Source organism: Neolamprologus multifasciatus, chromosome 11 (genome assembly GCF_963576455.1).
Source record: "Neolamprologus multifasciatus chromosome 11, fNeoMul1.2, whole genome shotgun sequence".
Lineage (NCBI taxonomy): Eukaryota > Metazoa > Chordata > Actinopteri > Cichliformes > Cichlidae > Neolamprologus > Neolamprologus multifasciatus.
In genome coordinates, this window is record NC_140449.1 from 6,990,399 (window position 1) to 7,011,461 (window position 21,063).

General features: G+C 39.7%; 1 protein-coding gene across 11 annotated transcripts in view; it reads right to left on the reverse strand.

Annotated features, from left to right (window-relative positions):
* The window catches only part of ubr5 (ubiquitin protein ligase E3 component n-recognin 5), a 30,811-nt gene extending 12,142 nt beyond the window's left edge, over positions 1-18,669 (reverse strand). For 4 of the 11 annotated variants that reach the window (XM_085176245.1, XM_085176242.1, XM_085176239.1 and 1 more), the window contains exons 1-30: positions 18,258-18,669; positions 14,298-14,342; positions 14,097-14,178; positions 13,485-13,561; positions 11,822-11,941; positions 10,932-11,199; positions 10,633-10,792; positions 10,318-10,467; positions 9,446-9,657; positions 9,126-9,242; positions 8,895-9,005; positions 8,564-8,718; positions 7,798-7,915; positions 7,268-7,452; positions 6,589-6,698; positions 6,010-6,122; positions 5,740-5,886; positions 5,494-5,605; positions 5,256-5,410; positions 4,948-5,145; positions 4,030-4,240; positions 2,959-3,085; positions 2,681-2,832; positions 2,062-2,157; positions 1,558-1,681; positions 1,341-1,438; positions 811-968; positions 562-653; positions 300-446; positions 3-121 (exon numbers count right to left, since the gene is read on the reverse strand). In XM_085176245.1, the coding sequence (XP_085032371.1) occupies positions 3-121; positions 300-446; positions 562-653; positions 811-968; positions 1,341-1,438; positions 1,558-1,681; positions 2,062-2,157; positions 2,681-2,832; positions 2,959-3,085; positions 4,030-4,240; positions 4,948-5,145; positions 5,256-5,410; positions 5,494-5,605; positions 5,740-5,886; positions 6,010-6,122; positions 6,589-6,698; positions 7,268-7,452; positions 7,798-7,915; positions 8,564-8,718; positions 8,895-9,005; positions 9,126-9,242; positions 9,446-9,657; positions 10,318-10,467; positions 10,633-10,792; positions 10,932-11,199; positions 11,822-11,941; positions 13,485-13,561; positions 14,097-14,178; positions 14,298-14,342; positions 18,258-18,319 (4,021 nt within the window). In that variant the 5' untranslated portion in view covers positions 18,320-18,669. The remainder of the gene's footprint in view (positions 1-2; positions 122-299; positions 447-561; positions 654-810; positions 969-1,340; positions 1,439-1,557; positions 1,682-2,061; positions 2,158-2,680; positions 2,833-2,958; positions 3,086-4,029; positions 4,241-4,947; positions 5,146-5,255; positions 5,411-5,493; positions 5,606-5,739; positions 5,887-6,009; positions 6,123-6,588; positions 6,699-7,267; positions 7,453-7,797; positions 7,916-8,563; positions 8,719-8,894; positions 9,006-9,125; positions 9,243-9,445; positions 9,658-10,317; positions 10,468-10,632; positions 10,793-10,931; positions 11,200-11,821; positions 11,942-13,484; positions 13,562-14,096; positions 14,179-14,297; positions 14,343-18,257) is intronic. The other 7 variants (XM_085176248.1, XM_085176247.1, XM_085176246.1 and 4 more) reach the window with 4 other exon arrangements.
* Positions 18,670-21,063: the final 2,394 nt, after the last annotated feature.

The following is a 21,063-nucleotide window of genomic DNA, read 5'->3' on the forward strand; positions in this document are numbered from 1 at the left end:
ACCTTCTGCATTAGCAGCCTTGCGGTTCCTATCTTCTCTGATGCGCGGTGGTCTGTACTGACAGTGCTCAACACTCTGCCTGGCAACAGTCTGCACCAGGAACAGTAATATATGCTCTCCCCTGCAGATAGAAACAAGTCAGACAGACCTACCACCTCTGCTCACTTACATAACACAATGGATCTTTAGCAGAGTAGCAAGTTAAATTCTAAATTCATTTGCTAACTATAAAGAACAAGAAGCACTTCTATATGAACCAGACAAATTAAAGCCTGGGGCAGAGTTCACAGAAGCCTCACCTGCTGTTTGGTGTTGTAACCAGGTTTGTGGTGGTGAGTAGCCTGTACAACAGATCCAGGCGAGCTGCCTTCTGACCAGCTATGAGCGTTTTACACTTGCATTTCTCCCAACAGTCACAGTACGCTGTAGGTGAAGTCCTTTTCAACCTGGGAAAGAGGATATACAAAGTCTAGTGCCTTAGTTTCAAGAGCTGGTAACAATGGTAAGAGAGACGAGCATTAGCAAGGAGTGAAAAAGGCCACACTGAAAACTAGGACTTACTTGCAGTCATGTCCTTTGTGACACACCCTTGCGCATTCAGTGCAACAGCAGAGGGACTCCAGCAAGCCACATGTTCGACACTCAAAGATATCCTAAATACAACGCAAGTGTCATGAAAAATATCAACATCTATAGAAATATATTCGCAAAAGAGTTTGGCCATTCTAAAAGTAGACCGCTTACTTTCCAGACACACAACACTTCTTCTAGCAAGTACATTTTAGTGTAATGGGATTGTCACAGGCTGACCTGGTTAATGTGCTCAGCTCCAGTCCATGTAAAACTGCAGGTGTCATTGCAGCAGAGAACATACAGGGGAGAATCATCTGGGTTTGTACCCGAGGGGCAAATCATTTCCATGAACACCGAATCAGCATCCTCCTTCTCTGTGATACCCAGGTCACCAACTGTGTTCAAGACATTTGGGGAACAACGAAAAAGCATGGAAACACGGGAATGCCACTTATAACACTTCAGTTAGCTGCTGGAAGCAGGGCACCAAAATAGGTCAGGATTCACATAACTCATGGATAACCTCCAATATTCCAGCTATTACCTAATCACTTAAAATGATATCAGATGTACTAAAAAAGTCTGCTGCTTTCCCAGAAACTGTTCAGCAATGGCAGCTGGTTGGTAACATAATATTAGTGCAAATGTCTCCATGCCTGCTCCGTTCGCTTTGTGTGAAGATGTTAATGCAATACATGTTCTTGAATTTAGACACTTTAACACAAAAGTTTCCAGCGAACCTGTTCTCAGCCAGCTTGTTAACTCACCCTTGGCCATTTTCTGTGCAGCCTCAAGCACGGTGATAGCTGCTGGGTAAGCTCTCCCACTGACAGCTAGCATGAACGGGGTCATTCCTCGGGCATCCCTGTCAAACAAAGGCAACAACATGCATGAGCAGTTCCAGGAGAGCACCTGAGCAAACGATAGCAGGGGAGAAATAAGCAGATTTTCAGTCAATTTTAATGCAGTAATAAAGACTCTTACTTTGCAGAGAGCAGCTCCCGTAAGTGTGGCCTCAGAACAACGCTGTCACACATCAGCTTAAGGATAAGGTGGGCATTGGCCTTCCTGTCTTTAGACTCAACCACAGAAGGCTCAGTGGACGGCCCTGCTCATATGGAAAACACATACAGTCAGTCAGTAGGCGTTACAAGATTTAAGCATAGAGCTGGCAATTCATTTATATGATTTATTTATATTTATAGTTCTCATTGATACAATCGTTCTTCTGGTTTGAATTAGGCGGATGCTACTGTTGTGCCGTCCTTTTTGTTAGGTGGTCACAATGTGTCTTTACCACCGTTCCTCCAAACACCCTGACACAGCATGTTATAGGTTTCTACGTTTCTAAGTTACCAAAGTGTTGGCTCCACTGCTACACCAGAATTTCCGGCAAAGACTTGGTTTTCCAAGTGTCAAAAGGTTTTCTTTTTAAATTTACCAAATTGCTTGAATGGAAAAGAGGCACGTGATAAAGAAGGTATGCACCTGGTATTGTGGAGGTGCTCGGTCCCTGGCTGCTACCAGTGGAAGCAGTGGTGAGTGAACCCACAGCTGGTGCTAAAATGAAGTCGATGTCTCCATCTTTTCATGAAAAACAAACACAGTTTGTATTTTTAATAAAATCAGGATTATGAAAATCAAAAGACAGTTGTTATTGTAATTCTATAAAAGGAAGGGAGGGCACTTAAATTTTAAGGCTCCACTTTCCAGTAAGGTGGTGCAAAACTACCTCACTGATTAACAACTATGGTAAAACAAAAAAAGACATTGCACTGGTCTGGGTGGATTTCTACAAGTACAAGGGAAAAGACAATCAAGAACTCCATAGTTGCTAAAATAATTAAAAACGCCCACACAATGAGTCAGAAATCTATTTATTTGGAAATCTCAAAAGTGATGACTGTAATTTAAACAGCAAAATAACTTCTGCAATATTCTACAAATGGCTACCACTGTGTGTTTTACATTATATTTAAAAAAAATCAAATTCGATGTGTTGCTGGAGAATGGTTGTGTCAGAAATAAAGATGCATTTAATTTCTTTTTCTTTGTTCACTTTAAACACCACATAAAAATAACTACTATTTTTTTCAGATGCACTCACCAGGGTCCATGGGTGGAGGGTCAGGAACCCAACTTGGTGGAGCAATGGGCGGGGACACAGGATCCTGATGGTCACTGGATGACGGGCCAGATTCATGTCGACCAAGACCTGCTGCTCTTAAAGACCTCCGCATCATCTCCCTAAGACGAAGGCTAGTGACAATCCCCCCAAAGACAAACGAGTCAATAACTTAGATCCTGTTTCAGTAGTACTGCCAAAATGGACAGCCAAAACTTTTCTTTGCTTTTTTTGTTATACATTCTGTGGAGCTCATTTACCCTCTGCTGCTGGAGGAGCCGGTCCTATTTCCAGAGCTATTGCTTGAGACCACAGAGATGGCATTGGCAATCGCCTCTACAGCAGACAGACGCTCTGCAAATGTGTTCCTCTCTGACCTTTCAGCTTCTGAAATGAAATAACATGGTCACTGAGCGTGGAAAGGAATTAGCTGAAAGCAGCAATTAAGGTGAGACGATTCTGAGCTGAGCTAAAACGGTGTGGAAACAAACTACCATCAAAATCGCACCATTTTTAAATATATACACATGTGATCGACAAAGGCAACTCAGTTAGAGGAAAGCTTCAACTAGAACTTGCAAATTATGACAAGGAAACAACATTTTGCCATTACTGGAATACTACGGCAGTGTTCAAACGCCAAATACAAATCTGATTTTCACAGATTGCATCATCATTAGCAGCATTAACGTATCCTCCTAGATGACTGGTTCAGTCTTGATGACACTTTGAAGATTCATAACATCTATATGTTGATGGATTAAAATACTTGCTTCATTAAAAAATTACTGTTCCTTACTCTGTGTATTTGTATATAGAAGCTGCATGATTGAGGATCGTTCATGAACGTACAGCATGTTTTTTAATGCATGGAAACTGCATGCAGTTGCATGTTACATGTCGTTTTAAGAGTCACCACAGGGGTTCAAGTCTTTACATCTGGCAAGTTTTTAAATTTCCTATCAGCCTCACTTTTCCCATTCTACTACATTAACTGAGGTTGAAAGATGGTCACAGCAGATGGCAGAGGAATCTTTCTGGACATTTGCAGGCTACTTCCAAAGAACATAAAAGGCTCCAAAGTAAATCACTGCAAATGGCAGGTGTGGCCATTCATTCTTTTGAGGTAAAGTGTTGCCATGACTTTTTGGGCAACTCCATTTCTATTTTTACTATTTAATAGTCCCTATTATTGATATTAATGTGAGCGTTCAAGTGAAAAGTCACCTTGCTATTGTATTTCTAACAGTTCCAAATTGGCAGGGGAGAATCTGATCGATCCTAAAAGACTTTTTTGTCCACACAGTCCACAACCACACACACACGCTTACCTTCCTCTTCTTTGGTCTCTTTGTTACTAACGGGGAAGCAGACTGAGACGGCAGCATGGAGGATGTTGCGGTTTCCATCACATCGATGACCCAAAAGTGCTCCAAGGGCTTGGCTGCCCTGATCTAACAGGAAGGCCTGCTCAAGGTTGACCAGGTACTGCCGACACGCCTCATAGTCGCAGCGCAGCACGTGCTGCATTAGCGTCTGCTTCTGAAAGTGAAATAACTTGTGTGAGTACTCGTTATAATCTACATAGCATTCTGGTCTTCTATAAAGGAGGAGAGCCTGGGCACAGAGCAACACTGATCACATTGACTTGTTCTACTTGGTCAAGTACATGTTAATGTTATTAGCGCCTGAGCACTAAAGTTTATTCAGGCTTTTTGAGGAGTTTAACATACTCAAAAACTCATGACATTTTGCACACAAGTCAGGTTTGGTGAAAATCTGAGTATTTTAAAACAAAATTTGGTAAACACGTGTAAAATGCTAAAATGGAGAAAAAAAAGGAAATGGGACCCCATGACCCAAACCCAACAGGAAGTCCACCATTTTGAATTTAAAATGGCAATTTTGCAATTTCCAGGCGTTGTAATTTTGCAAACTCCTCCCAGGGATTTTATCAGATCAACTTTATATTATGTCCATCTAAACTACAGAACTGGGCCATATTAAATCGCAGCGCTTTTGAGCTTTGGTTGCAAGTGGCGTCTGTGATTCGACCATTCGTCATGAAAATTTGATTTCCTCTCATTCACACATAATGAATGACATACATCAGTGACAATTGGAAACGTTCAGCAAAGCTTGACCGCAGCATGCTCTGATGTACGCCAGGGTCCGATGGGCCTCTCATCGCTGCTTGAAGCTTTAATTTTTTTGTTTTCTATGAATGAATTAATAAAGGTTGCATTTACCTCAATAGCCATAATAATAATAGCAGCTTTCTTTTTAATGGTGGAGTTTGAAGGGAGATTGGCCAGAGAGTGCACCCCCATTCCCAGGCTGTTTATAGGTGGCAGGTCCAACCAATCAGGATCTCGAATTCCACCCATGCAGTCTTTGGCCATAGGGTAGATTGTGCCATTTCCATCTCGGAGGATGATGGGAGACTCCTTGATAAAAATTAAATATTAAATATTTAAAGTGGAGCATTGAGTAAATATTTGTACAACGTGTAGTGAAAACCTGAGAAAACATGCTGGTCCTCAATAGCCTGTCTCACCTGTCCTGCAGTAAAGATAGCCACATTGCGCTCATTCTGCCCGAGGAAGGCCAGGTTACTAGTAGGGAAGTTATTCTCCTGCTCAGCTTTGCCTGTGGCCAGGTCAAAGATACAGTACCTTACCCAGTTACCAGTTTTCAGCACTGCGTGGACTCCTAGAGGATGACGAGATGATTAAGGTCAGGAGATATTGCAGATAAAGAACTCTATAGAAGGCTGACCTTCAGAAAAAACTCACCTTTGGAGTCAACATTTACAGCCAGAATCTCAGCCTTTTCTGGGATACAGAGCTTTTTAGGTGTTCGCTGAAAACAGTCTGGAACCTTTGGAGTGCCACCAGTTTTAACCACCTGTCAAGCAGATGGAGATGACAAAGTCAGTGAACCAAAATATCTGTAGATCATCAGTCAGATACATAACTCCGTGACTGAAATTAAGTTTCATTTACTGGAAGGAAAACAAGCTGTGTTGAATCAGTTAATACCTGTAGCTCATCTATTCTGAGGAGCCTACAGTCCTGCAACAGTGATGACGGGTCTGAATCAGGAGGAGCTGCAGTGGTCTGGTTGCTCATGCTGCTTGATGTCCCAGGAAACTTGACAGCAACATACGCGCCATCAACTTTAAGCACCTACGGCATAAATAAAAGTAATAAATTGTTAAACTGAGATGCAGTTAAGAAAAAGCAAGAGTCAAAAAAATTATCAAAGTTTGACCTTCTCTGTATTCAAATATTTGCTTCAGATGCACTTACCTTTCCCACAGGAACATTTTTAACATCTTCCACAAAGACTACCTCTCTAAGAGGCCACTGCTCCTCATTGACCTTTTCTTCCTCTTTGGGAGCTGGTGTAGAGCGTCTTCGCTCTACAAGCAGGACAGCACATTTAATTTTAGTCGTTTTATCACTGTATATCATTTACATTAAGGTACTATAAACAGCTCAGAAAAATACTTCGAAATAGGACTGCACAGTACAAAAGAAAAACAAACAAACAAAAAGGTGAAGCTTTAGTGTGTACTTGTGAAAAGTAATTAAAACTGACAGTTTGCCACATGGTTCATGTGACAAGTGGTTGTAAGAAGGCAACCAGATATGCCACAGTATATAGTGCGAGTTGGCCACATTTCCTTCACAGGAAAACAGGCGGGGGAAAAAAAAGTTGCTGATAAAACTGTGTGCACCATCTGTTTCAAAGTCAAAGGGACTAATGAGAGCACAGAGAGAGGAAGAAATTGGTTCTGTGCCTGGGAGATAGGAAAGTCAAGCCTTGGATGTTGTTGATACAGCAAATAGTTAAAGAGAGAGATGGTATGAGACAAGATTACATACTGTAGGGCAGAGAGGCACTGCTAGCAATGGAAGAGGTATCACTGCAAGTAGATGCTGGGGAGGGAGGAGGACCCATTTCAGTCTTCACCAGCTCTGGCTTGCTTTCAGTCCTATGAGAGGAAACCAAGACAAATGGATTCATTTTCCTGCTGTTTTTCTGAGCATACTACTCTCTGCAACGACATGTGTATTTCACTTATTTCTACTGACACAGAATGAAACTCTTATGACCAAGATAGAATCCATCTTGCCAGGCTTCAAGCTACACACCTGTGGCTGACAGTTAATTCGGGTCTATTACTATCCTGACAAACTACTGGCTAACAAAGCTGCACCAAGAGCATACTTTCAGGCGCAACAGTACATAAGATATAATTCATCCAATCACCTACCAAGTCCTTTTCCCCCAATTTGACTTCATTTTAATGGCAAATTTTGCTTAGAAAGGTGCCAAGAATTGTCTAATGATGAGCTTCCTGCACAGCTACCGTGACTACCTGCTTGGTTACTTTCAAAACTAGCATATGGTAGACCCATCATTGGCTTACTGAACTAAGTATGTGTCCTTTTCCAGGCAGTTACCAACGACATCTTCACAGATACATAACAAACCATCTGCTGAAACACTATTCAGATCCAAACATGTAAAAGCTTTCTGCTAAATAAAAATGAAACTGACTTGATTTCCTGGGTCTTAGTGGTCTTCTCCATGTTCTTCAGGCTCTCTGGTGAGCGCAGCTGGAACCTGCAGCTGTCGTTCATGTTCCAGACAGACTCCAAGAGGACACCCACTTTGGGAATTCCAGCACTGACAGAAAAGGCCACTGCACCGGCATGGTAAAGGGGATTGTTTCTCAAACACACCTAAGGAAAAAGAAACTCGTGAATTGATCGGTGCCCAGTGTTTATTACATACTTTAATTCGACAAGCTACCCAAGTATATTTCGTTACTCATTTTAGCATTTTTTTTTAAATATTCTTATTTGGTAAGGTAATTCCAGAGCTAAAGCTAGAGTAAACTTTGAGATGGCAAATTAACTGAGGATGAACTTGGTCCCCATTTTCCAAAAAAGTAATAATAATAATATTAATAAAGAAATAAAATCTCCTCAAAACAAAAAAGCTAAAAAAAAAAAAAAACCCAAAAAACAAAAAAAAAACCCAACAACATACAAACAAAAAACAAAACAAAACAAGTTTCCTCCTACCTGTGTTCCCACAGTGATGTTGGGTATTGAGGAGATGCCAGCACTGGATTTTGGCTTTTTGTTCTTGGCTCTGGCCTTTTCAAGCATCTTCTTCCTTTGACTGAAAGGCACAACACCCCTGCAGAGAGATGGAAGCAGTAAACTTAAAACTAAAACAAACAAATAAAAACAAAAAGCAAAACACTTCACTGACATCTACACTTTTCCTATGATACAATATACAATGCTCTCATGCCGACTGTGACATCATTTGGTAATCTTTGCATTCTACCAAAGATTACCAAACTGTATGACTCCTTTAGGAGTCACACAGTTTGTCTCCACTGTGTGTTTTGCCATAAGACAGAGGTTACTGCAGTTGATGTACAAATTTTTTTTGACATTTTAAAAATATCTCTTTAGCTTTTTCTTTTTTTGTGGGGTGGGGGGGTTAGCACAGAAAAATTCATTTCAATCAAACTATATGAACAGGGAACACAAGGTGTACAATTTTACAATTCAGACACAAAAGCTGGAAAAAAATAATAATACATGCATCACTGGTAGCACTTAGTAATGTTATGGCACGTAGACAGTAAGTGCTACAACTAACGCGGACAATTCTTGACTTAACCTATTGTTCTGCTCGTAATGAACAGTCCTGGCTCGTAAGACAAACTGAGTGGTACGACAATGTTATGAGGACCCTTTCAAATTAATGTTGCCATTTCCCGTAAACAACTAGAAATCAATATAACTTCACAGAAAAACAACATTTTCTTCTCACCACCAGTAGAGGCTATTCTCCAGCTGTGCACATGTGTAGAGTGCACAGCAATGCAGCGACACCATGCGTTCCCCCTGCAGCTCAGGGAAAGCCTGTGCACTGTGCTCCAGCTTTGAGGCTACGGTGCTCAGTGTTTCGTCCACCCAGGTTGCCACCTGCATGACATCCATACAAACATCAGCTAATGAACAGATGATTAAATAAATGTCAGTTGTTAGAATAGTTCGTGAACCATTAAAAAAAACAAAACAAACAAACAAACAGCAATAATCGTCTCAAGGCTGCACAAACAACCTTGTTCTAATGTAAAGAAGAGCAATTAAAAACCTACCTTGTTGGTCTCTGTAGCTACAGTGGCCCTGATGCTATTGGCAGACAGTAAGGTAATCTTCTCATTAGCCAGCCCCAGGAAGGATATACGTGGGTGATGAATAGCAGGATTCTGATGTGACAAATACCAGGAAGTTAGTGATATAAGCTGTTGCTACAAAAAAAGATACATATATATCTTATTTCACTAGATTTTAGTTTTTCTTTCAGTAACACGGGTTGAATTCATCACCTGTGGATTCCTGTAGGGTTCGGATTCACTCCACTTCCACTGATACAGCTCTCCTTTGGAGCTCACAGCTACCAGCTCTGAGAACATTGCTCCAATGCTCACAAACTTCACACCATCCTAGAAAGGAAATTGAAGATCTCAGCAAATGTAGGATCAAGAAAAACTTCAATCCAACTCAACTCCAATCATGATGCACAGACACCAGACGAACAAAGGAAACAGGTGAAATCTCCACTTGCCTTGCAATAATGACGCAACTTCCATTTTGTTTGTTTGTTTTAAAAAGACAATCTCTGAACCATCTTCTGTACTTTTCTTACCTTGTCAGGCCACCACTGGAGCTCCTCTCCCAGGGAAACGGGGCTCTGCACAGGGATACTCTTCTTGTCAAGGCTTGGTTCACCCTCACGGCTGGTGGAACCGCGCTCCGTGTCAAAAGAGGCCCCGTCGAGCCACCGACGCTCACGTAACCTCAATACAGACTCACGTTCACGCAACAGCTCTGAGTCACGCTCTAAGGGAAGAAGGAGAACTGGTATGCAATAAGGTCACACCAGTGGGATAGAAGTAAGCCACTCTCTGGGAAAGACCCGTCAACATCGTTTTAAGAATAGAGAGAGAAAGATAGATTCTTTAGAATCACTATAATGAAAAATCAATCAATTTAAATACTTGAGATTGAGTGGGAATCTAAATTATACTGTGGTGAGTCACATTGCACGCTCATTAAAATGCGAGACAGAAGAGGAAGTGGATAGACAGAAAGAAAGCATGCATATGGGCTAAAAGTGGGCTAGGGAGGGTTTTAAATAGACCCTTGAAGGGTCCTTGTTAGGACAGGTGGGCCTAGCGGGCCTTTCTCAGAGAGCTCACAGTATGTACTACAGCCATGCAGCATAAAACACCAAACATTCATAATATAAACTCAGCTAAACAAACTAAAGGGAAACGTACACAGTAGACCACGAGAACCATTTCGCTTTCACAAGCTTTACAGAAACACCTGAACAGTGGTTAACTGTAAGTGCAGTATTTGGCATTACACCCACAGTCGCCTTGATTTCCAGCTTTTCAGTAGTATTCCCTTATAAAGCCATCCCCAGATGAACAAAAGCCATCACCAGTGCTGCCACCAAAGCCTTTAGAACACCCTGCCTTCCCATCACTAGTCAGAAGAGAGTTGTTGAGTTACCTCTGGAGGATCCCAGGCGAGACAGTGACGAGCGTCTAAAAGAGGGATAGCCAAAGTAGCTAATGTCCTCAGAGAACATGGCATCAGCATCAATGATGACGCTGGGGTGGGCTGAATGGATATCTGCATCCAACAGGGACATCAGATCCTCTGTACAAGGGAAGCACACATAAAATTTCAAATTTTAAGACAGAATCATAAAACCCCTCAAATCTTTTTTTATGATTATGGTAAAACAATTTCAATTTACAATGATCAGAATTTAAAACAGCAAACATCATTACATATGAGCCATTTGCTATTTGTGTGACAAACCTCCAGGGAGGTAAGACTCGCTGGCAGTGTCATCGCCATCATCTCCATCTTCATCATCCCGGCTCAGCAGGTTATTTACGGCGAGGTTGACATCTAGGTTGGTTCTCTGGAGCTCCCTAATGATCACACTCCTGGATTTCCCTTGAAGAACTACCTGGGCCTGGGGAATGTACATGGACACAAAAGTAAAAAACCTTTCTCATGATTATCACTGTTAATTACTGTAAAGACAGGATTAAAAGAGGCTACAAAAACATTCTTAAGAGGAAGGGTCTGTGTAAAGGCTGAGCGTGCTGTACCTGAGTAATGAGTTCTTCGGGGATGACAGAAGCAGGTATGACAGGCTGAGGCTGGCTACTCAGAAGTCCTGAGCCTCTGTCTCTTCCTGTACGGATGACCCTGGTCTGTCGACGGGAGTCGCGAGCTGCTGTTGACGACCTACCCGATGTGCCTCCGCCTCCTCCGCCTCCTCCTCCACTGCTTCCACCTCCTGCTCCACCTCCTCCTGCTCCTCCTCCACTTCCACCTCCACCACTGCCTCCATTTACACCAGAGCTCCAGCGACTCCTGTTACATACAGTTTAAAGCCACAATCAGACACAACTGCCAAAAACACACCACCTGACTACAAACACGTACGCATCTGATTACAAAGGAATTTGGTCTTTGTGACAGCAGAGACGGGCTAGTCCGCACTGAGATGGAATCAGCAAGTCTTAACCCCCCTCACAAAATTCTGATTAAACTGGTGCCCTTTTCCTCATTTAATCAGGCAAAGTGAAAGAAAAAAATTTCATTGTAGAATAATAGCATATACACAGATTAATTTACTCCAAGAGGAAGTAATAGATTTGTTTATTTGGGATGTTCGAACCATTTTTCCTAGGCATTGAATTGTATTAAGGTCTTACAACAACAATATTTTGTAGTAGCAAGTGGTTCTCCAGTGGTCACCAATATGAAAAGCAGTAAGAAAACCACAAGGATAAAAAAGCTGATGCTTTTTGATGCGTCTGCTGGGGATACATTTATTTACATTTTACAACACCCTAAAAAGTTCTCACCAGAATGTGTGGCAGTGAAAAAAAAGCAAGGAAAACACCACTAACTCACTGCTGAGCCACTGTTAAGCTCTATACACTGAGCCTTCACAGGACCATTCGACTCTGTCAGCCCTGCCAGAACTTACCCAAGGGTGTTGCCTGCCAGTCTGCCCAGTGTGTCAGAACCAGACAGGAACCAGGGTGGATCACTGGTCCTGCCTGGCCTGGAGCTCCTTCCTGTCCCTGAACCACTGCTCAACTTTGAACTGGAAACAAAAGATGGGAGATCAGTTACAAACCTACAGATGTCCCAAAAGGACTAAAAAAAACAAACAAACCAAAAAAATCCTCTCGCTTTTTTTAAAAAAACAATTTAACCTTTATAACCTGGGTTAACAAAGTAAATTTACCCCAGGTATTAGTTAATTTACACCCCTTGGTTCAGGATTCATTTTATTATTATACTATGAAACAGGAGGGGGTATTTTGGAGACTAGCATGGCAACACCCTTGGGAATCAGAATTGGCTGCAACTCATTCCTCCATCAAGACTTTCCATTTTTAAAAGTTCTTGGGTTTTGGGGCTGCGAGTGCTTTCTCCTAATAATTGAATAATGTAATGTTGTATGAGTCTAAACAAAAGTAGTTTGCTGCAATATTCCTAAGTGATGTGTTGTACATTTGTATAATTTGTCTTTTGAATGAAAAAAAAAAAAACTTTTAACAAAATAACATAATCAGGTATTACTACACTGTTACAGAAGGAAATGCAATACAGAAAAGGAAAGTCAAATGATTCAGATATAATAAAAGCAAACAACAAATTCAATCCACCAGTCAACAAACTGACACAATCCATTACAATTCAAAACCACACAAATGTGTTTGTTGAGTATGCTGACAAACTTCCCAAAGACAACTTGTCATGGCTCTTTTCGTCAGGCTTCCCAACAACCCACAATAGTGCCAAATGAATAGCTAAGCCATGTCCTGTTGTTCTGCGAGTCTGTGGCAGGGAACGAAACATATGCTCTACAGCAAAATCTGGAGCAGAGGGCTCCTTAGTCTCTTACAGCCCAACTCGCATGCATATTGAACAGCTAGTATATGAAATCACTGTTGGATGTTGTTCTGCTGGCAGGACATCAACAACTATCAATGAGACACTCACCAAAACACATGTTCATAGCCAACGAGAAACAAAGCAGCTAGTGAAAAGGTATTTTTATAGAAACATACAAACAAAAAAAAGAGCTGTGGCAAATGGCACACACTTGCTCAGCCAAAAAGGGAACTGGCTTTCAGAACCTTACAAAACAATTTTAGGGCTGCTATGTTTTTAGTCGATTGGTGTCAAGAAAAAAAAAAAAAAAAAGCTTTTTCTTTTTATATTCGAGGTACAAAAAAAAATTCCTAAGACAGAGCTATACTGAGAAGATTTGATTTGAATTAAACTAAAACAAGAGCATATATGATATGATATTCAAACAGCAGTTTAGGTAAGATAATGTAAAGAAATACATGTTTACAGCTATAGATTTAAGACTTTGGAGCTAATCTTTGTTGAAACAGACAATACCACAGTAATATGCTAGAAATGAAATCATGTCCAAATGTGTTATACTCGCCAAAAAGGGCATAAGTATTGACTAGAATTCACATTACAGCAACCAAGATCCATGAGCCTGAGCATATTCGCTGCATCTTGAATGAGACGTCTCCACAAGCAATCTGTTTTCCAATTCAGTGCCAAAGCTAAAAGCTAAAAAGGTTTCCTGGGACAGATCCCATCATAAACAAGTCTCTCACCCATCGCTGCCATCCGGCTTGTTGAGTTCCAGGCGATCCGGCTGGACAGCAAAGCTGATTCTGCATACACGTCCATCCTGAAAGAGTCGCAACAGTGACTTTTAATGTATTACATTAATCAAAAAGGGAAAACAAATACATTTACATTAATTTATTACATTAGGAAATGAAAACAAAACTGAGTAAAATACAGTCTTTTCTTTAAACTATTTTTCTAAGATAGTTAATAGCATGTTAACTACACCATACCAACTCATTTATCACCATGGTGCTGTACAGTGCAATCTATAATTCAACATCATCATAATGTGACATTAGCTTGACATGAATAAACACACTCAACACTTCAGCTGAGCATCTTTCACCCACTTGCAATATGCAAACTGAGGTCAACTAACTAATGACTCTTCACTGCACTGTTCAAACTGAGCTGCACCAACTGCAGAATTATGATGAATATTAACAACATATTTTTTTTTAAAAAAACCTAGTCCATATCTACATCTATTGAAGCATATTATCTCATGTTGTACAGCAAAGTCAGAGGGCATCTGATAACTGTGACCTGGCAGCAGATCAGCAGCTGTTTGATTTGATGACTTATAGCATTACCTCAAGGAGAAATCCGGCATGGTTTGGACCGACAACACACTGTTTTAGGGTGGCCTGCTCCAGCAGACTAAGGTGTGGATGACTGCATTAAAGGAAAAAGAAAAAAGTGACCCAACACAGGACAGCAAGCAAAATAATGTTTGCAATAAGTGATCACACTGAATAAAACCATCTAAAAATACAACGCAGATACACACTCACCTGTTATAACTATACTTGTTGAGCTTCTCTGAGACTTCACGGAGTCTGAGAAAAGAACAAAACAAAAACAAACTACATTAACATATCACCCAGACCAATTTAAGACCTCAATACAGGTTCCTGTGTGAGAGTCAAAAAAGCATACTGAGAGAAATGCTGTAACATGAGTTACTGTTTATGTACAAGCCCTTTTAACTTGCATACAAATTACTGTAAAACATTTTTAAAAGCGCAAAGAATATAGGTGTATTTCAGAAGGCTTTAACATATATGCATCTTTTCAGTTTATCTAAATGATCATAATGATCTCACGACAACTTGTTAATTCAATTCAATTCAATTAGGAACTAGGAAAACAAAACCTCTTTTCTACCTTATAGCAAGACAAGAAAGAAGCCAAAGACAAAAGATGACAATGTTAAACACTTGATAATGTTTTGCTTTTAAAAACAATGACATACAATAGGTTGCTAATAACACACACAAAAAACAAATGTTCTTGATCAGCACTGACGAAACATCTGTGGGAACTTGTATGTGATGATGTTTGTGCAGCAAGCATTATGAGCCTGTTGGAGTGTGTAGAGTCAATGCAATGACTCAGTGTTACCTTTTAAATTTCTCACTATTTGAGAATACAATGTATATTATACTTAAATTAACGAATGGTTACAAACTGGTAAAAACTCTCTCTTATAGTGCTGTTGATTTTTGTTTAACTGTAGCTAAAAGGCTCTTTGTTAGGCTCCAAAGTTTCCTCTATGAAGGACGATCCATAGGAAGATATCAGTCAGAGGCACAAGCCAGGGTTGTAGTATGCATTTGAAATACCTTTCAGCAAGTTCCCAGACATGGTTTAAGTCTAGTCCCAGGCTAAAAGAAAATTCAATAACCTTCATTAAAAAATAAGTTTATGGTCTGGGACTAAGCTTAATCCACGCCTGGAAAACTGAGCCTCAGTCAGTTTTTAATGTACTATATAGTTCAAAGGTTATGAATCCGCAACCCACCATTACTGGCAATGTGGAAAAAATTACACTTCATTGATTTTCACTGCTTCATGCCTTTTATCAAATAGACACAAAGCAGTTTAAAGAAAATATAAAATAAATTATAACAGCTCTTTCGAGCTTTGCTGTGAGTTGCCCCCAAGTGTAAAGTAAACTATTTTTGGTCCCTTTTCCACTTGACAATCCTGACAAATGTGCTGTAAGATTGCCTATATTGACATTTAAGATGAGTCATGACCACCATCCAGCTGTCTGCAGGCAACTGAATCTACTATCTGCAACTCTAGTAAGAACAACGTGAGGATGGTATGAAAATATCACATGCTTAGCCCTACAACGAGAAACTGAAATGGTCCAAATAGAAAACAGATACTGATTTTTTTTTTCCTTTTTTTTTTCCTCCAGAACCCAGAACCAGAATCTTCCACTGACACAATGAAAAGCAGTTGTCTGTCTTGCCAGTCCAAAATAATCGTTTTAATTGGTTAAAAAAAATTCAAGGATTGCTGTAAACTTTTAATACTCTGTTTTATAACTTTCTGAAATAGGCGGCCTAACTCTGTGCTTCTGCAGTCCACTAAAAATCAGCACAGAAAAAGAAAGAAAGAAATTAGACATCAACTTCCATACTTAATTTAGACTATCAGTCTCTTTCATGAAGAAGTGTCCCATGTCATGAAACCCATTTGCACCTCACACACGCAAGGAAATGCAGTTATCCAATCATGCTTCAGCACACACGAGGTCTGGATTGCACAGTTTCCTGAACTCTTAAGTGCAAAAGATCACTGGTGATGTGATGAGTGACCTAACTCAAGATGCAAACTCCAAGATGTGAGAAAAACAAAAAGCATCACAATGTACATGTTACTGTCAAGGCCAAACATACAAAAATCACATAAATCTCACTACTTAGACATACAAAAAAAGAATTGTATACTAAAATAGATGCACAGCCTATGCAGAATGTCAGAAAATGCCAGTAAATATGCAATCTAATTCCACCCTTTAGAAAGCAATCAAATGCAAGGTAGAATGTAAACAGGAAATATTTTAAATTACATTCAATGCCTCTAAACCACTGGGACATAACAACAGAACAGGCAGAATTCTCGTCACACACAGAACATATTAAAAGCTCATGCCTTACTCCTAACACTGCAAAAAAGTAAGAGAAAATGACTCACAAAGCATCCAGGTCAGCCATTCACTACCCTTCCCAGCAAACAAATGGTAGTACCCTAGCACAGACAAGTCTATTCCCTTCAATGAGCCATTTAAAACTGTTTCACCGCAGCAGAAAAAAAAACCCACATAAAATATCCATCTCACTACAGGGGAATGCCATTTGCCATTTCACTGTCCTAAATGAATGTGTGCAAGCAAACCTCAGGTCAAACAAAGAAATCTGACCAGATATTCATGCTAGGCAAGCTGGACTAAGCTTTTTTATGTCAGATAGAAGCACTTATCTGCTTTGACAACTGCAAGTTCATGGAGAAGAGAGAGAGAGAGAGAGAGAGAGAGAGTGAGGGGGGGGGGGGGGGGGGGGCATAGCACCACATGGTGACAGCAGCATGCAATGGCATGCATGCCTGGGGATCGAAAAAGCCTGACCTCTTTTAAGGAAGGAATAGTCCATACAATCAAGATGTTTCAGCGGTGCCTCTGACCATCAAGAGCAAACTGCGCTTTCCTGTCAATCAGACCAAAGCTGATCCCCGCAGATTTGGACCGTACATCAACCAACAGAGGGTGTTTAAATCCTCCCGTGCCCATAACTAGTATTTAATCTCAAGGTCATTCTAAAAACACTTTGACTTCTTGACCTCTTTGTCTTTAAGTAGAGCAGCTCATTAATCGGTTAAGTCTCAATGGGTGTTATAAATAGTTTTATCATAAATCGCATGTTCTGCCAAAAAAGGGTCGTAAACAATCTCCTGGACACCCTCGCTAAACCCACCGATAAGCGACCGCTTCAGTCTGGAACTAAAAATCCATAAAGTCAGAGTGATGCATAACAGCACTTTGTTCCAAGCAACAATGTAGTATGTGGCCAAATACACTGTGCAGTGCCACATTGTATTAAGGCAACAGTGAAAAGACTTAAAATGTCGCGTGTGAGCACTCAGGACAATTTAGAATCCAGCACAGACCGTGAACTTTAAAAGCCTTGGTTTGCCACCTTATTAAAGTCAATAACAGGATTAATTTGAATGCGATGGTGCTAACTGTACTTCGCTGCATATTTTAGATATTTATCTCAGTGCGCAATGCTAAAAGCAGACAAGCGGTGACAAAATTTCAAATTATGTTAGTAATTAAATGCTTAATGAAGTGTCAAGAAAAAGAAGAGCCTCCCACAAACGCCCTGAAATACAAATATTTGGCTTTCTTAAGAGCGTGGTAGCGAATTAACTAGCTTGCTAGCATTAGCAGCTAGCTATCGGTAAGCTGACGTTAGCCGCTGCATAGATCACGGTAAATCAACAAGAGGCTTGCAAAGCAAACAATGACACTTGTCAAAGAGCGTATATGGTAACTGTACAAGAAAAAGATTTAAAAATTTTTACTAAGCTGTGTTTTACAACCTTTAATACCCTCTCTTTACCCCATCCCCCAACCGCGCAACTTTGACTAAGAGCCAATCCATCCAGAGAACCAAGGAAACCGACAGCTAGCGTTAGCTATTCGACTGAAAGCCAGTTAACAGGTTAGCATGTTAGCAAATGACTCTGTTTAGGTAGCAGCAAGCTAACAAGGATCCCTCAAAATGCCGGGCCTCGTTTTACCCCCCGGGTGGGGGGGTCATTTAAATAATTTAAACCCGAACATATTCACATGACAATGTCAACATCGAGCACAAATACTACCTCGAATACTAAGCAATGCTGCCCGCACATAAATATTGATTTCAAGTCTTCTTTTTCCACGGGCCGCAACAAAATACCTGTCATTGAGCTGATCCTCGGTCCCGGGCAACGGGTGAACCACGAAGTGTATAGATGTCATTGGGCTAATCCAAAATCACACCGAGACGTGTGGAAATGGGTACTCTTTCGATTACTGTATATATGAGGATTCATAGGAATCTTTTAAGGGCGAAAAAGCTCGAGTTAGATCCCAGCCTCCTCACCCACATGCCGCCATCTTAACTCTAACCAGCTTCTTCTGTGTGTGTTGATTAGTGCACATGCACTCGCTCCGCTGGTTGGACCTCTAGCACAAACAGGAAATAAAAAAATTGGATGGGGCTGGCCTCGAGAAGAAAGACATCTGTAACAAAAAGCCAAGCGTTGCACTCCCACACTCCGAAGGCTTTGTTCTAATCCAGTTCACCTATTGCATCTTAGTATGTTTTGTCTGTTAGGCGGTCGAGGTGTTCATATGTTCACTAAAGCACTATGAAGGTCAAAGAAAGGGTTAAATTTTGCGAGGTTACCTCTTTAAAAGCTGGAACAATAGAATAGAAAAAGATGAGACAATTGGTTTTAAAATAGAGTATCAACGAAAAAGAAGCAGCACAAATTTGTGCCTTTTGTGCAGTTACAAGCGGTATAGTTTTTTCTATTAAAAATTGCGTCATTATAATCTAGCTTTATTGTCTGCTTCCAAGTCAAAATGTTTAATCATAGATAAAATATTCTTTCTAAAGCCATTCAGTTAAAAAAAGGTATGTGCAATGTATAACACGGTAACTAATCAGTGGTAAGAAATGTATTAATGTCAGCCTAAAATGCTAACACGATGGACTGGACTGCTGTTGTTATAATAATGTTTCACAGCTAGCACTATTAGCTTTAGCGTTTAAGCTACCCAACTTGAATTCTTTGCTACCGTTCACTGTACTGTGGCTATTTTCTCCCTGTGAACACGTGTGGTTATGCAGGCCTCTGTGCGTGTCTGTAACTAGTAACTGCGTTTAATTCTTTGCTTGTATGTTGTTTGCGATTTGCTTTTGCTCACCTCTTTGTAAAACAATATTTATGAATAATAAAATATTAATGAAGAAATTAATGACAAGTATACTTTGCCCGTACTTGCAAAATTTCATCCTTGTGTTAAATCAAATGAAAAGATGATGAAAAAACAACAAAATAATAATAATAATACTAATAATAATATCAGATGTCATTCTGCTAGACAGATAAACTGTATTATATAGAGTGATAGCATGAGGTATGAAAGATTTCCCGTTTCTGTAATAGGTGTGTATCTGAATCAGCTCCTTGAAGCCCCTCTGCTTCCTGTCTAGTTAAGTGCTGCAGTCGAGGATTACCTAAGACTGATAATAGTTTATTCAGTGATCTCCTCACCACCACAGTTTCAAAAGAGCCAGCCTCTCTAATCATTTTATTCAGTCTGCATTTTATTCAGTGATGATGCTACCATCAGAGGTAGCATCACCACCTCTGATGCTACTCCTTCAGCCGACCACACCAAAGTACACTGCACTTGCCAGTACAGACTGATATCTCGAACAATTTGCTGTGGACACTGAAAGAAAACAGAGCCTCATCATCCCCTTTTGTATATGGCCTCTTTATTGGTCTTCCAATTCAGTCTGTTGTTTATATGGATCCCCAGATACTTGCACCCTGGCACCACACCAACGTCTTGTCCCAGGATTGGGTTGTGTGGCTGTCCTCTTCCTTCTAAACTCGATCACCATCTCTCTGAAGCAGACTATTCCTCCCAGACCACTCCACAAAACTGTCCACTACTGCTCTGTACTCCCAATACATCCAACCACCATACAGTTGTCAGAGGAATTTTGCAGACTGCTGATGTTTCTGAAAAATGTTTAAAATTGTGATTTGTCCAGTTAATTTAGCGTCAGCTGGTAAACCAAATATTATTTGTTGCAGATAAAGTAAGAGCAACATCAAAATCTGAAAATAAAATTCTAATTTTTTATATAAGTAATTATTTATTACTGAAAAGTACTTGCAATATGGCCACATGGGGATTCTTGTTGGGTTATTTGGGGCCTCTTAAAAAGATTACACATTTTGATTTATAATAGTAAAGTATAAATCTGTTATGACTAAAGTAAAATTATGACTAAATTAAAAATAAGAATAATTATTATATTGAGATGCAAAACTACATTTTAAGTCCTTTGTAAATTCTGCTCAGGGATAAAAACAAAATCAGATTATACTCTCAATCCATTTGGAAATAGGTATATTTAATCCTGTGTTTGGTTTTTCAGTTTTTTTGCTATATAACACCTAAATATCCAAAACAACAACAACAGACAACCAACAATTACTATTAATCCATTATTTTGGCATATAATGAACATTATTTGTAATAAAAGATCAGATGTACTTTATTCATCCCTAATTCTGGGCAAGATCATAAAACAAGACAACTCCTAAATTAAAAAAAAAGAAAGAACTCAATTAAAAATAAAGATGAAGAGCTCATTAACTGACAAATGTAAGTAAATAAGTTAATATGTATTTATTTAAGTAGTATCTAAGTAAAATTAATAAGAATACCCATCTCACTACAGGTGAATGTCTGTTATATAATAAAGTAAAAGTAAATATACATTAAAAATGTATTCATTAATAGCAATAATGTTGATTAAAATGCAACTGAAATATATAAAATCAAATGTTTATTTTTTTTAAAAATATCTAATAATTAAGAAAAATACGCTTGGTATAAACTGAATGTACACCAATCAAGTAAATGTCATTGTACTATTATCATTTGTACATTGCTCTTATGTAACAAAATTACTT